The 12,056-nt window shown below is 41.0% G+C and overlaps 1 protein-coding gene across 2 annotated transcripts in view; it reads right to left on the bottom strand.

Moving 5' to 3' along the window:
- The window catches only part of LOC310997901 (spectrin beta chain, non-erythrocytic 1), a gene marked incomplete at its 5' end in the record, with an annotated part of 110,506 nt that overhangs the window by 45,203 nt on the left and 53,247 nt on the right, over window positions 1-12,056 (bottom strand). For both annotated transcript variants that reach the window (XM_083987734.1, XM_083987733.1), the window contains 9 exons: window positions 1,413-1,533; window positions 2,154-2,291; window positions 3,100-3,311; window positions 4,646-4,852; window positions 4,966-5,046; window positions 7,019-7,237; window positions 8,285-8,436; window positions 10,147-10,300; window positions 11,452-11,754. In XM_083987734.1, coding sequence (XP_083843860.1) covers window positions 1,413-1,533; window positions 2,154-2,291; window positions 3,100-3,311; window positions 4,646-4,852; window positions 4,966-5,046; window positions 7,019-7,237; window positions 8,285-8,436; window positions 10,147-10,300; window positions 11,452-11,754 — 1,587 coding nt within the window. The remainder of the gene's footprint in view (window positions 1-1,412; window positions 1,534-2,153; window positions 2,292-3,099; window positions 3,312-4,645; window positions 4,853-4,965; window positions 5,047-7,018; window positions 7,238-8,284; window positions 8,437-10,146; window positions 10,301-11,451; window positions 11,755-12,056) is intronic.

Raw genomic sequence — 12,056 nt, 5'->3', positions numbered from 1 at the left:
GAAAAATAAAAGGTGCTCTCTGGAACCAAAAATGGTTCTTTGGAGTGATGCCATAAAAAAAACCTTTATTGGTTCAACAAAGAATCGTCAACTGTCCTCAAAGAACCATTAAAAACTGTTATTTGAGGCGACATAAATGATTCTCCAAGAAACCTTAACAAAAATAGGTTCTTTATGGAACCATTTTCAAGGATTCATTGAAGAACCGCCTTTAAATGTTGGTTCTTCAGTCATTTTTCAAAATAAAGGGTTCTTTGTCAATTTATGGATGACAAGCAAGTATAAGAACATAGCTGTTGACTGTGCGACATTTCTTTTTATTACATAGATTAAGATATTTCACAGATATTATATAGATATTTCTTTTTATCTCTTTTATGTCATTGATTTTAATTCTGTTTTATCGTACTTTATTTTATCTTATTGCGTCCATTGTTTTATTGTGCTTCTGTTGTGTTACTTATTGTATTTTTATCTTGCTGTGCAGCACTTTGGAAACCTTGTGTTTGTTTAAATCGTGCTATATAAATAAAATTGGATTGGATTGGATTTCATAGATTTAGGTATTTAGTAGGGCTGTCAATAGATAAAAAAAAAAAACTAATTAATGGCACAATTTTCTGTAATTAATCGTAATTAATTTATCGATGAATTAATTGCAGTTGTCCACTTAAGACTGAAGCTTATAACAAATATTTATCTATGTCAAATCATCCAATTAATGTAGAATAAACACAAAGGAAGACTATTTTAATGGCTTTCTTTAAACTTTGAAGACAGTTCCTCTCCTGTGAAGAACAAATTTGGCACAAAAAAGGCACCTTGCTCATATCCTCCAACAGAAATAATAACAAAACCCGTTACAGGTTTAAAATTAATCATCAAAATTAACTTATTAACTTTGACAGCACTAGTATTTAGATATGAAACAGATATTTCATAGATTTAGGTATTTAGATATTAAAGGGATAGTTCAGCTTTTTTGAAGTGGAGTTGTATGAGCTACACAAATGCCTCTCCACCACTGAGAAACACGTGCTCTATCACTCTTACAACCCCACTTCAAAAAAGCTGAAACTATCCCTTTAAGATATTATATAGATATTTCGTACATTTAATAAAAATGGATCAAAAACGATCGATTAAAAAATTCAAACTAAAAATTCAAACTACATTTAGGCTACTCAACTTATGTATAACAGGACAGTAGAACAAAATCACAAAAGAAATTTCTAATAATATGATATAACAATAATTTTCTCTCTTTCTCTGTCTCCCTCTGTTTTCCTCTGTCTGTCTCTCTCCTCTGTCTCTCTTGTCTTAACTTTAATAACCGGTGTTGTGTTATTAGAGTCCAGACGGTGTGTGTGTGTGTGTGTGTGTGTGTGTGTGTGTGTGTGTGGTGTCGGTACCTTGGTCTTCTCCTTGATCCAGGACTTGGTCTCGTTGCACTCCAGGTGGTAGTTCTGGACGCCCAGAGCCGAGTTCAGGCTGTCCTTCTTCTGGTCCACCAGGTCTCTGAACTGACTCCACCTGCACAGGGGAGCAGGGAAACCATCAGCTACGACATCCAATAATACTAAACCACCAATAATACTAAACCAAACCTCTTCCTGAGGCGAACTTTAAACGTATGGCCTTCTCTGGTATTAGTTTATTTTTATTTCACTCATTATCTATCTATCTATCTATCTATCTATCTATCTATCTATCTATCTATCTATCTATCTATCTATCTATCTATCTATCTATCTATCTAGTTGTTTAACAGACGACTGATAGCTTTAAAAGGGGTCTCATAATTTACCTTTTTAAAAAAATCTTTTAATCCGTAATTGTTTCTTGTTCTTATTTTGATAAAAACTGTTTCTAACTTCTCTTTGATTGCACTTGTTTTATTAAGATAACCTGTAGCACTTTGAGATTTTCTGTTAAAATGTAAAGTGCTTTACAAATAAAATGTATTATTATTACTATTGTGAAGCACCCTGTAAAGGTGATATATAAATAAAGTTATAAAGCAAGAATTCACTTTGATTTTCATGTTTTCATGTTTCTAATCTGAATAAACCAGTTTTTTTTTATTTCTATTCATTGTGAAGTCAGGTCTCCGTTCTGCTGTTTAGTCTCCAGTTTAATCCCAGTCAGATTACCTGGTGTTCAGTTTGTCCTGCTGGGCTTTAATCTCCTTCTCGCTGGGATGTCCACTGTGGATCAGTTGCCTGGCAATCTGGTTCACCACGGCAACCCTGGACGCCTGGTTGTTCATCTCTGGCTCCAGATTCTCAAAGCTGAAAAGAGACGATTCAGAAAAATACAAACATCAACACCAAGAACTTTCTTTTTTATTCTCTTCTTGACTGTCAAACCTGGCGCCAGTCACTTCAGTCCTGAACTGAACTCTCTAAACACTTTCATTAATGTTTATTAACAGATTTTATTGTCCCTTTAAAGGGATAGTTCAACATTTTGGCAAACTGGCCCATTGCCATAATAATCCCTATAGTCATAGCAGTAGGTTCGTTACCTTTAATTGTCGGTTCTTGGTTTCCCTCATCAAACTCATCAAATACACAATCCAACAACTCCACAACGCTCTGGTGGACAAGTTGTGAGCTGCACATTCACCACGCTATGAGATAATAACACAACGTTACCACACAGAGTTGTTTTAGAGGGAAATTCATGCAAAACTGCTGATGCACGTTGCCTTCAGGGACAGTTTTTCATCAAGCAGTCTCTGCATTTCCCTCTAAAACAACTCTGTGTGGTAACGTTGTGTTATTATCTCATAGTGTGGTGAATGTGCAGGTCACAACTTGTCCACCAGAGCGTTGTGGAGTTGTTGGATTGTGTATTTGATGAGTTTGATGAGGGAAACCAAGAAATCCCATAATGAGCCTCCGTAGCGTAGCTCTGAGCAGCTCACGGCTCTGCTCTGCCGTTCTAAAAACAGCTTGCACCGACAATTAAAGGTAACGAACCTACTGCTATGACTATAGCGATTATTATGGCAATGGGCCAATTTGCCAAAATGTTGAACTATCCCTTTAAACCTAATGAATCTACAGAGCGTCATGGTGGTGGTCGTGTCCTCACCGGTGCTGCACCACCTCCAGGTCCTCCAGCTTCTCGGGGATCTCCATGCTGTTGAGCCACTGCTCCTTCTCGTCGATCCAGACCTCGCAGGCGTTGGCTTCGCTCAGCATCTTGTAGAGCGCCAGCGCGTCCTGCAGCGCCTGCTTCCTCAGCCGCGTCAGCTCCGCCACCTCCCTGTAGCGCTCCTCGATGCCCGCCAGGCGGCTCTGGACCTGCGGGCGCGGACGGACGGAGCAGAGGTCAGAGGAGCTAGTGTTGTAGTCAAAACCACCTAACCCGAGACCAAGACAAGGCCGAGACCGTGGAGGGGCGAGACCAAGTCCAAGACCGAGACCAAACAGAAGAGTTATAGTCTATTTGTCATATTGAAAAATAAATGTATTGTATTTCCGTCCTGGGTGATGATCCCTCCTCTGTTGCTCACCCTGAGGTTTCTCCTGGTTTTCCCTGTTAAAAGGGTTTTCCATGGAGTTTTTCCTCAGTGGATGTGAGGGTCTAAGGACAGAGGATGTTGTTATGATGGGATGTGAAGCCCTTTGAGACAAACTGTTTGTAAAAACGGGCTATACAAATAAAATTGCCTTGCCTTGCCTATTCAAACCTAGGTGTTGATTATGAACATCTGATCTCATGAGAACAGGTATAAGGCTGTAGAGGCACAATGGCCTTGCCTTGCCAAACTGTTGGTAAAGCCAACCAGCCTGCAGAAGTACTTAACCCTTTTTACATGGTGCTTTCAAAAGCAGCAATGATGCTGTTACAACCAATGTATGAAGAACATATCAACACTTGAAAGGTGATTCTCTGATGAAAAAACAAACAAAAAATACTGTAGCCTACATGATTATTTGTTGTTGTAATTTTTCCCAAAATGATTCAAGTCTCTCTCTCTCTCTCTCTCCATCATAAATATTGAACATGTTTAATATTAACGATAGCATAGTAAAAGCCATAAAATATCCGGCTGATTTTTTGTCCTTGGTCGGAACGAGGGAAATCGGGCCGAAATCAGACAGCTTATCTTTATGTGTGTGTGTGTAGCTACAGCCTAAATTAACTGGGAAGAAAAGACGCTCCGCCGAGTGTAACATAATGTGACATTCGCCGGCGGCTGCCTGGGGCGACGTCAAACTTTTACCGTCACCTGGAATGAAAACATAGGCTAGATAAATGTGGGTTGAATAAGAAAATTTAATGATTGATGACTTTGACGGCATCTCTGCCACAGCCGGTGCCTTATTCCTTTCTCCCTCTTTTTCTCCTCTCTGACACGTAGGTGGCAGCGTCAACACTTTCAAAATAAAATACCGTATTGTTACATTTTAATTCTGGAAGTTCTTGCGGTTTAAAAAAAAAAAGGTCACAGCAGCTCTGGTCTCGGTTGGTCTTGACAAAAGATCCTGAGACCAGCTCGACCGAGACCGAGACAAGACCAAGACCATTCTCGAGTACTACTTTACAACACAAAGAGAAGCTCCAGAGAGAAACCACAAGCAGAGAAAAGATGGAAGGAATGATGATGATGATGATGATGCAGCAGCGTCACCTCCTCAGAGTTGGCCTTCTCGGGCGGCAGCGTGCGCGACTGTTCGTGCAGCGCCTCGATGACGGGCCGGTAGCTGGCGATCTCCTCCGCCACGTCCTTGTGCTTCTTCACCAGCGCCTGAGTGGAGAACTCGTCGTGGCCCACGTCCACGCTGGAGACGATGCGCAGCACGTCCAGCATCCAGGTGTCCATGTCGTCAGCGTCCGCCTGAGGAGAGCAGGACGAGAAGATTCATATTTATTCATCAATATTCTGGGAACAGCTGTAATTGTTTTGTTTTTCTGCAGCTGGATTGAGGAGGAAAACAAAGTGTAGAGGACCTGGAACTGGTGCTGGTTGCAGGCCTCCTCCAGACGAGCTTTACGCACGGCCGAGAGACGCTCCAGAGCCGCCCACTGCTCCTGCAGCACAGACACAGACACACAGAGAGAGAGGGAAAATTTAACAGGAAGGAAGTGGAAACTTTATATTAGAATGTAAACTCCAACATGCAGGTTTATTCTTTTTCTGAGTGACTGATACTGTAAAAACCACAAACATTTAAATAAAGAAATCCGGTGCTGTTAAAGCAGATATCAGTGGAATGTTTTTGTTAATATAAGTCCTAAATAGTCCTATTTTCCGTCAGCAATCACTTACATGAAGTATTTCAGCCTAAACACGAGTCTCTCCGTCACTCTGCTCTGCTGTAACCCGAGGAGAAAATTTTCCTTGTGGGATACAAGTGTTATCCAATGAGGAGAGAGAACGGCATGAAGGGCTGTGTGTGCAGCCAAGGGATGCGCGTGAATGTGGTGACGTAGCACGAGGACCAATTGATGCCTGACAAGGGCGGGGGCTGCTAACTCATGGTGCGTTCAAAGAAACTCGTACTTTGTGTTTTTCCTTCCTGTGAAGTCATACCAGTTCGATCTGGTACGAGTTCACGGGTCGGAAGTTACGAGTGGCCGTTATAGGGAACTTTCACAGACAACAGGATGGTAAAAACACGAGCTACGGGTTACCTGGAACGCTACCAAGTCGTAGTTGTGACTTGAAGCTGTAACTTACGGTTTCAAAAGCCTGCCTTGAACGCAGCATTAGCCGAAACGGCCGTGAAGCTGATATCTGCTTTAAAATAAAGCTAATGCTATTTTAGACTAAGGCACTTAAAACTGCCGACTCTTAGGTAGAGAGGTGACAAACTTGTTCACAATATATATGATTCCACAGTGGAAAAAAAAAAACTAGATACATTCTGGTCAAATGAGGACTTTTTATGTAACTATAAAGCAAGGTTATGACTTTTGCAGACTTGGATTTTCTTTGTTAGTTTGTTTTTTGTCTTTTTGTTTTGAAGTAATGTAGGAGATTATTTTGTTCTATGTATTCAAGTGATATTATGTATGGATTATTGAAGTTTTTTTTTTAAGTTTGTTCTGTCGTTGATATTTTCATTAAATTTCATTAAACTTATTGATTTAATATCAAATCTGTGAACAATTAGATAGGAAAAACTTGGTTATATTGTGGTTTTATCTCTCAGAGCACGTATAACATACTAGAGGTTACTCTGTTTCAAAATAAAAGCTTTTGTATTCAGTTGTTAATAATTTCCACATCAGATGACAATAAAATGTTCCAAATGTAAACTGTTCCAAATAGTAACAGGTTAAAAAGGTCGAGGTCTGAGTGTCCTCAGTTGTAGCTACAGATCTGATAAAAGTTTTTTTATGTGATAATTAACCTCGGTTGTATCGACTGAAACTGGACAAATGAAGCAGCAGCTGTTTGTTGAAACGACCTTGAAATACTTTAACACTTTTTACAGCCTCATAGTTACAGAGCACACTGCAAAAACTCAAAGTCTTACCAAGAATATTTGTCTCATTTCTAGTCAAAATGTCATTTCTAGTCAAAACAAATCTCATTCTACTTAAAATAAGACTCATCACATTAAAAGCAGTTTGTTTTTAGACACTTTTTACTTCTTTCAAGCAGATTTTCACTTGAAATAAGTAGAAAAATCTGATAGTGGAGCAAGTTTTTCTTTCTTATTACAAGCACAAAAAACTTGCTTCACTGGCAGATTTTTCTACTTGTTTCAAGTGAAAATGTGTTTAAAACAAATGAAAATTATCTAAAAGGTTGGGTGATGAGTCTTATTTTACGTGAAAAGAGTTTAGTTTTGACTAGAAATGAGACATTTTGACAAGAAATAAGACAAATATTCTTGGAAAGATTTTGAGTTTTTGCAGTGTAGAGACATATTTCAGGTTGAAACTCTCCGTGCATGTGCAGATGTGTGTGTGCAGGTGTGTGTGTGCAGGTATGTGTGCAGATGTGTGTGTGTGTGTGTGCAGTTGTGTGTACAGGTGTGTGTGTGTGCAGTACCTGGATGTCCTGGATGCGCTCTTTGATCTTGTCGGCTCCGAAGTGGTTGTCGGCGACCAGCTGCTCTCCCGTCCTGATGGTCTGCTGCAGGTGAGCGGCGCGTCCACTCATCTCGTCCTCGAAGGCTTTGTGCTGACTCAGCAGTCGCAGCGCTCCCGTCAGATCCTTCCCATAATCCTCGGAGGAGAGGATCTGCTCCTTCTCCCTGATCCATCCCTCCTGCAGCACAACACACACACACACACGCATTCAGCGTCACATCGACCAGAAACAAACTCTGAACGCGTTGAAGGGATACGCCCGAGTCCATGACCAGCAGATAGACACCATCCTTATAGGTAGTGTTAGCCTGCCTCCACCTAAAGTCGCTAATTAGCTTAGCTCAAACACTGGAAGTGTATGGGTAGTGTTAGCCTGCCTCCACCTAAAGTCGCTAATTAGCTTAGCTCAAACGCTGGAAGTGTATGGGTAGTGTTAGCATGCCTCCTACCCGAGCTGAAATCAGCAGTCAGAAGCTGATTTCATTTTAGCTCTAAACTCTGTAAATATATCACTTTATCCACATTTCAAACATGTTTAGGTGAGAAAGTAGCCGTTTAGATCAGCAGTGTGTCGTTAATTTGTCTAAATACCAGCTGTTTACTATTTTGTTCGGACGAATTCGGCGCTACTCAAGCTAGCCGTTGTGACCAACGCACTTCCGGTTACTTTCACAAAATAAAACACCCGTTGCCCTTTACATACAGAAAACCATGAGGATAGAATTTGTGCTTTTACTTTGAAATAGGAAGCTAACCTACCCTCGATGTAGCTAGCTTGAACCAAAATAAAGCGTCTTTGCTTGAACCCTCCGTTTTGACCGATCTCGTCCCGTTAGCGGCATTTGACCGTTCAAGATGCCTTACCGGAGAGTTTTGTCAGCTCTGAGACGGAGATCGGCCCGCCGGTTTCCGTTTAGAGTTGCTGAAGAGTTTCTCTGATGACTTTAGGTGGAGGCAGGCTAACACTACCCATACACTTCCAGTGTTTGAGCTAAGCTAATTAGCGACTTTAGGTAGGAGGCAGGCTAACACTACCTATACACTTCCAGCGTTTGAGCTAAGCTAATTACGGGCGATACGGCTCTATCTCCCTTGTTACTGCACGCACAGTGGAAAGGATGGTGTCTATCTGCTGGTCATGGACTCAGGAGTGAGGCAAGACAAGGAAAAAAAAAGATGTTGGCGTATCCCTTTAAACACCGGTGATCGTTTCTATAGAACAAACCTCTTCGGCCATTTCCCAGAAGAACTTCCAGAGGCGGCGGGATTCCTCCAGGCGAGCTCGCCGCTCCGCCGCCAGCTGGCTCAGCTCCTGGTAGCAGAAGTCCATGTGGGAAACTCGGTCCCGGATGATCTGAGGGTCGCACGGTTTATAACCTGAGGAGGAAGAGGAGGAGGAGGAGGAAGAGGAGATGAAACCATTACTGTCAGGATCAGTTTTTCTGCCAGATTCATATTCTTATATTACAAACATCTGTGCTGCGCTCCAACAGCGGGTTGAGTTTCCCTCGCTCACTCGCCCTCAGTCCGTGGTCGACCGATACGGTTCTGATACTGTATGATCTTTTTTTGGAAAGTGACGGTAATGAGGAACCTTTACGATTAAATAATTGTGGCTAAATCATGTTAAACCTTTAAAACTCCTACTGACGAAGGCTTGTCCGCCCAAACGCCTACAGTAGGAGTTTTAAAGGTTTAAAGTCCCACTCCCGCAACCCTTTTCGGCCATTTTAAAACCAGCTCATTAGCCATGCACATTAGCAATGCACCTCTGGAGGGTGGGCGGAGACTGCGCTGTTTTGCACCCGCCCAGCCACCTCCTCGCACCCCACCCCCCGCTTGCTGACAGCTGGACATTGTACAACTACAGATTCAGCGTGTTTAGCGTAAAACTCCACACTGGGATTTGATCCCAGACTGGAACATAGTCCTTACTCACGGTGCAAGCTGCTCTACCAGGTGAGCTATACGTGTTATACCTTGACAGCTACACCGAGCTGCCAAGCCTTTCACCTCTGAGCCAGATGCAGAGCGGGGCGGGAGCTTGTTGCACTAGTGCCCTCCCCTGGAGCTGTGACACGTCAGCTCCAGTCTCCCTGAAACTGCCAGTTTGAGTCTGCCATTGGTTCACAGCAGTTTGAAGGCAGAAAAACTCAGAAATGCAATTTTGCACTTCCTTTTCTGCTGATATGTGCTCTAACACAAGAAAAATGCCACAGGAACATGTGAAAAGCTCAAAAAACACGATTTTCACGGGAGTGGGTCTTTAACATGACCAAAATGTAACTGTAAAGACAGCGCCTTGGAGATCCAGTTGTCCCATCCAAGAGCAGCTCTAGGTACACTGCAAAAACTCAAAATCTTTCCAAGAATATTTGTCTTATTTCTTGTCAAAATGTCTCATTTCTAGTCAAAACTCATCTCTTTCCACTTAAAATAAGACTCATCACCTAAAAATTAACTTGTTTTTAGATAATTTCACTTTAATTTTCATTTGAAATAAGTAGAAAAATCTGCCAGTGAAAGCAATTTTTTTGTGCTTGTAATAAGAAAGAAAAACTTACTCCACTATCAGATTTTTCTACTTATTTAAAGTGGAAAATGTGCTTGAAAAAATTAAAAAGTGAAAAAAAATTGTGATGAGTCTTATTTTAAGTATAATGAGATTTATTTTGACTAGAAATAAGACAAATATTCTTGGTAAGATTTTGAATTTTTGCAGTGTAACAATTTTTGAATCCCAGAAGCGCTCCTTCACAGACATTTTGTTAAAGGGATACTTCACCCAAAATCAACAATTCGCCAATCATCTACCCACCGTCATGCCAAGGAAGGGTTTGGAGAACTTTCAGAACTTTTCCTTGGCATAGAGTAGAGTAGATGATTGGTGAATTATTGATTTTGGGTGAAGTATCCCTTTAAGTAATTGTGGTGTTTGATACCAGGGTTAATGGTGACATCTCTACTCTGCAGTGACCATCAATGTTGACTCGCTTTTCAGAGAAATGGAACGACACTTATGGCGGCGAGGACGACTCAAACCACTGTCAGTATCACTATAACTATTCGCTCGTCCGTCCGTCTCACCCTCAGTGTCGTTGGCGAACTTCTGTGCGTTGCTGTTGACGTTGCGGACGCGGTCGGCCTGGATACCGATGTCGGCCTCCACCAGCGCGTGTTTCTGCAGCAGGTCCTCCACCCCCAGCAGGTGCTTCCCATAATCCTGAGACAGCAGCAGCATCTAGAGGAGAGAGAGAGAAGAGACAGAGTCAGGACTTCCTCTTCTTCACCAACCAGACCACCAGCAGACTTCTGTCTAGTGCTGCTATCGTCAACCAAAATTATGACGAAATATCATCAGTCACCGAACCTTTATCATCTGACAAAACAAGACGAGACGCAACGTAAATGGTCTGAAATATATAAAGCAATATTGTTGACGAATAAAAACTCTGACAAAATGTCTCTTCATTTTCGTTGACCGAGATGAGACGAGACGAAATAATGTTAAGTTGTGTTATTTTTGAGAAAGAGAGTGTGTAAAGTGGGTTTTTTCCAAAATATCTGCTGAATCTAGTGTGTATGTGTGTCTATAAGGAAACAATAATATAATAACAAGATAACTATGTAAAATTTGGTTTCATCTTTACTATACTAGGTAAATATACCATTACTATTACTATTGACTGGGTTAAATAGAATTATATTACTAGAAAGAGATTTAAATCAATGACTAAAACTAGACTAAAAGGGTTATTCTGACTAAAATCAAACTAAAATGCTTCAGTTTTAGTCGACTGAAACTTGACTAGACAAAAAAAAAGAGTATGAATGTGACCAGTGTTTATTTTGTCAACCAAAACTTTAACGAAAACCTTATGTTGACAACCCTTTATTCTGTGACGAATTTGTAATAAGAACATAAATTAAAAAAGTAGTGATAACAAAAGCTAAAACAAAATCTCTGTTCATTATGAACTGATGAGTAAAAAGCGTGACGATAAGCAAACGCTGAACAATCTGGATTACAACCATCCTCAACGCCTGGATTGTTTTCCTATTAAAAACAAAATTAAAACTTCCTGTCAAAATTAACACTGAACGTGACTAAAACTAATCAAAACTAAAAAGACAAAAAGACTAAAACTAGTTTAGTATGACATCACAGATGCATAGATTTGTATTAATTGTATTTAACTGTATTTACATCATTGATGAATATTTGTTTTGTATTTTGTGTTCTGAATATGAATTGCAATGTTGTGGTGCATATATGTAAGTATTGTGTAAAATGCTTTGGCAAAAACAAATCTCTGTTCATGCCAATAAAGCAAATTGAATTGAATTGATTGACTAAAACTAAAACATTAAAACACGAAAACATGGTGTGACCTTCATCTCGTCCATCCAGTCCATGATGTAGAGCATCTCCTGGAAGACTCTCTGCAGGCCGAGGTTGAGCTCCAGCCGCAGCCTTCGTGCCTTCAGCAGCTCCAGCAGGTATTCCCACAGCCGGATCACGTTGTCCTTCCGGGCCGTGATGCGTTTGATGTCGTGGTAACTCTCGGCCTCCAGCTCCTTGGCCACGGAGACGACGGCCTGCACGCGCTCCTCGTAGGCGGCGATGTCCGTCTCGATGGCCTCGTGCTTCTTGGTGGCGGCTTCCACGGCCTGCAGGTCGAAGCCGAAGTTATCCTGCAGGAGAACAGAGAGAAGACGGGGTTAATCCGGGAACTTTAACCTGTAACTTCATTTTATTTAGAGATCGAAGCTGGTCGTTGTGTCTGCAACTGCAAAAACTCTAAATCTTACCAAGAATATTTTACTTATTTCTAGTCAAAATGTCATTTCTGGTCAAAATAAATGAAATTATACTTAAAATAAGACTCATCACATAAAAGTAGCTTGTTTTTAGACACTTTTTACTTCTTTCAAGCAGATTTTCACTTGAAATAAGTAGAAAAATCTGATAGTGGAGCAAGTTTTTCTTTCTTATT

This window comes from Trachurus trachurus (assembly GCF_905171665.1).
Source record: "Trachurus trachurus genome assembly, chromosome: 15".
In the NCBI taxonomy this organism is placed as follows: Eukaryota; Metazoa; Chordata; class Actinopteri; order Carangiformes; family Carangidae; genus Trachurus; species Trachurus trachurus.
Note: the sequence above shows the minus strand (reverse complement) of the source record. Positions and strands in the feature narration are given on the sequence as shown.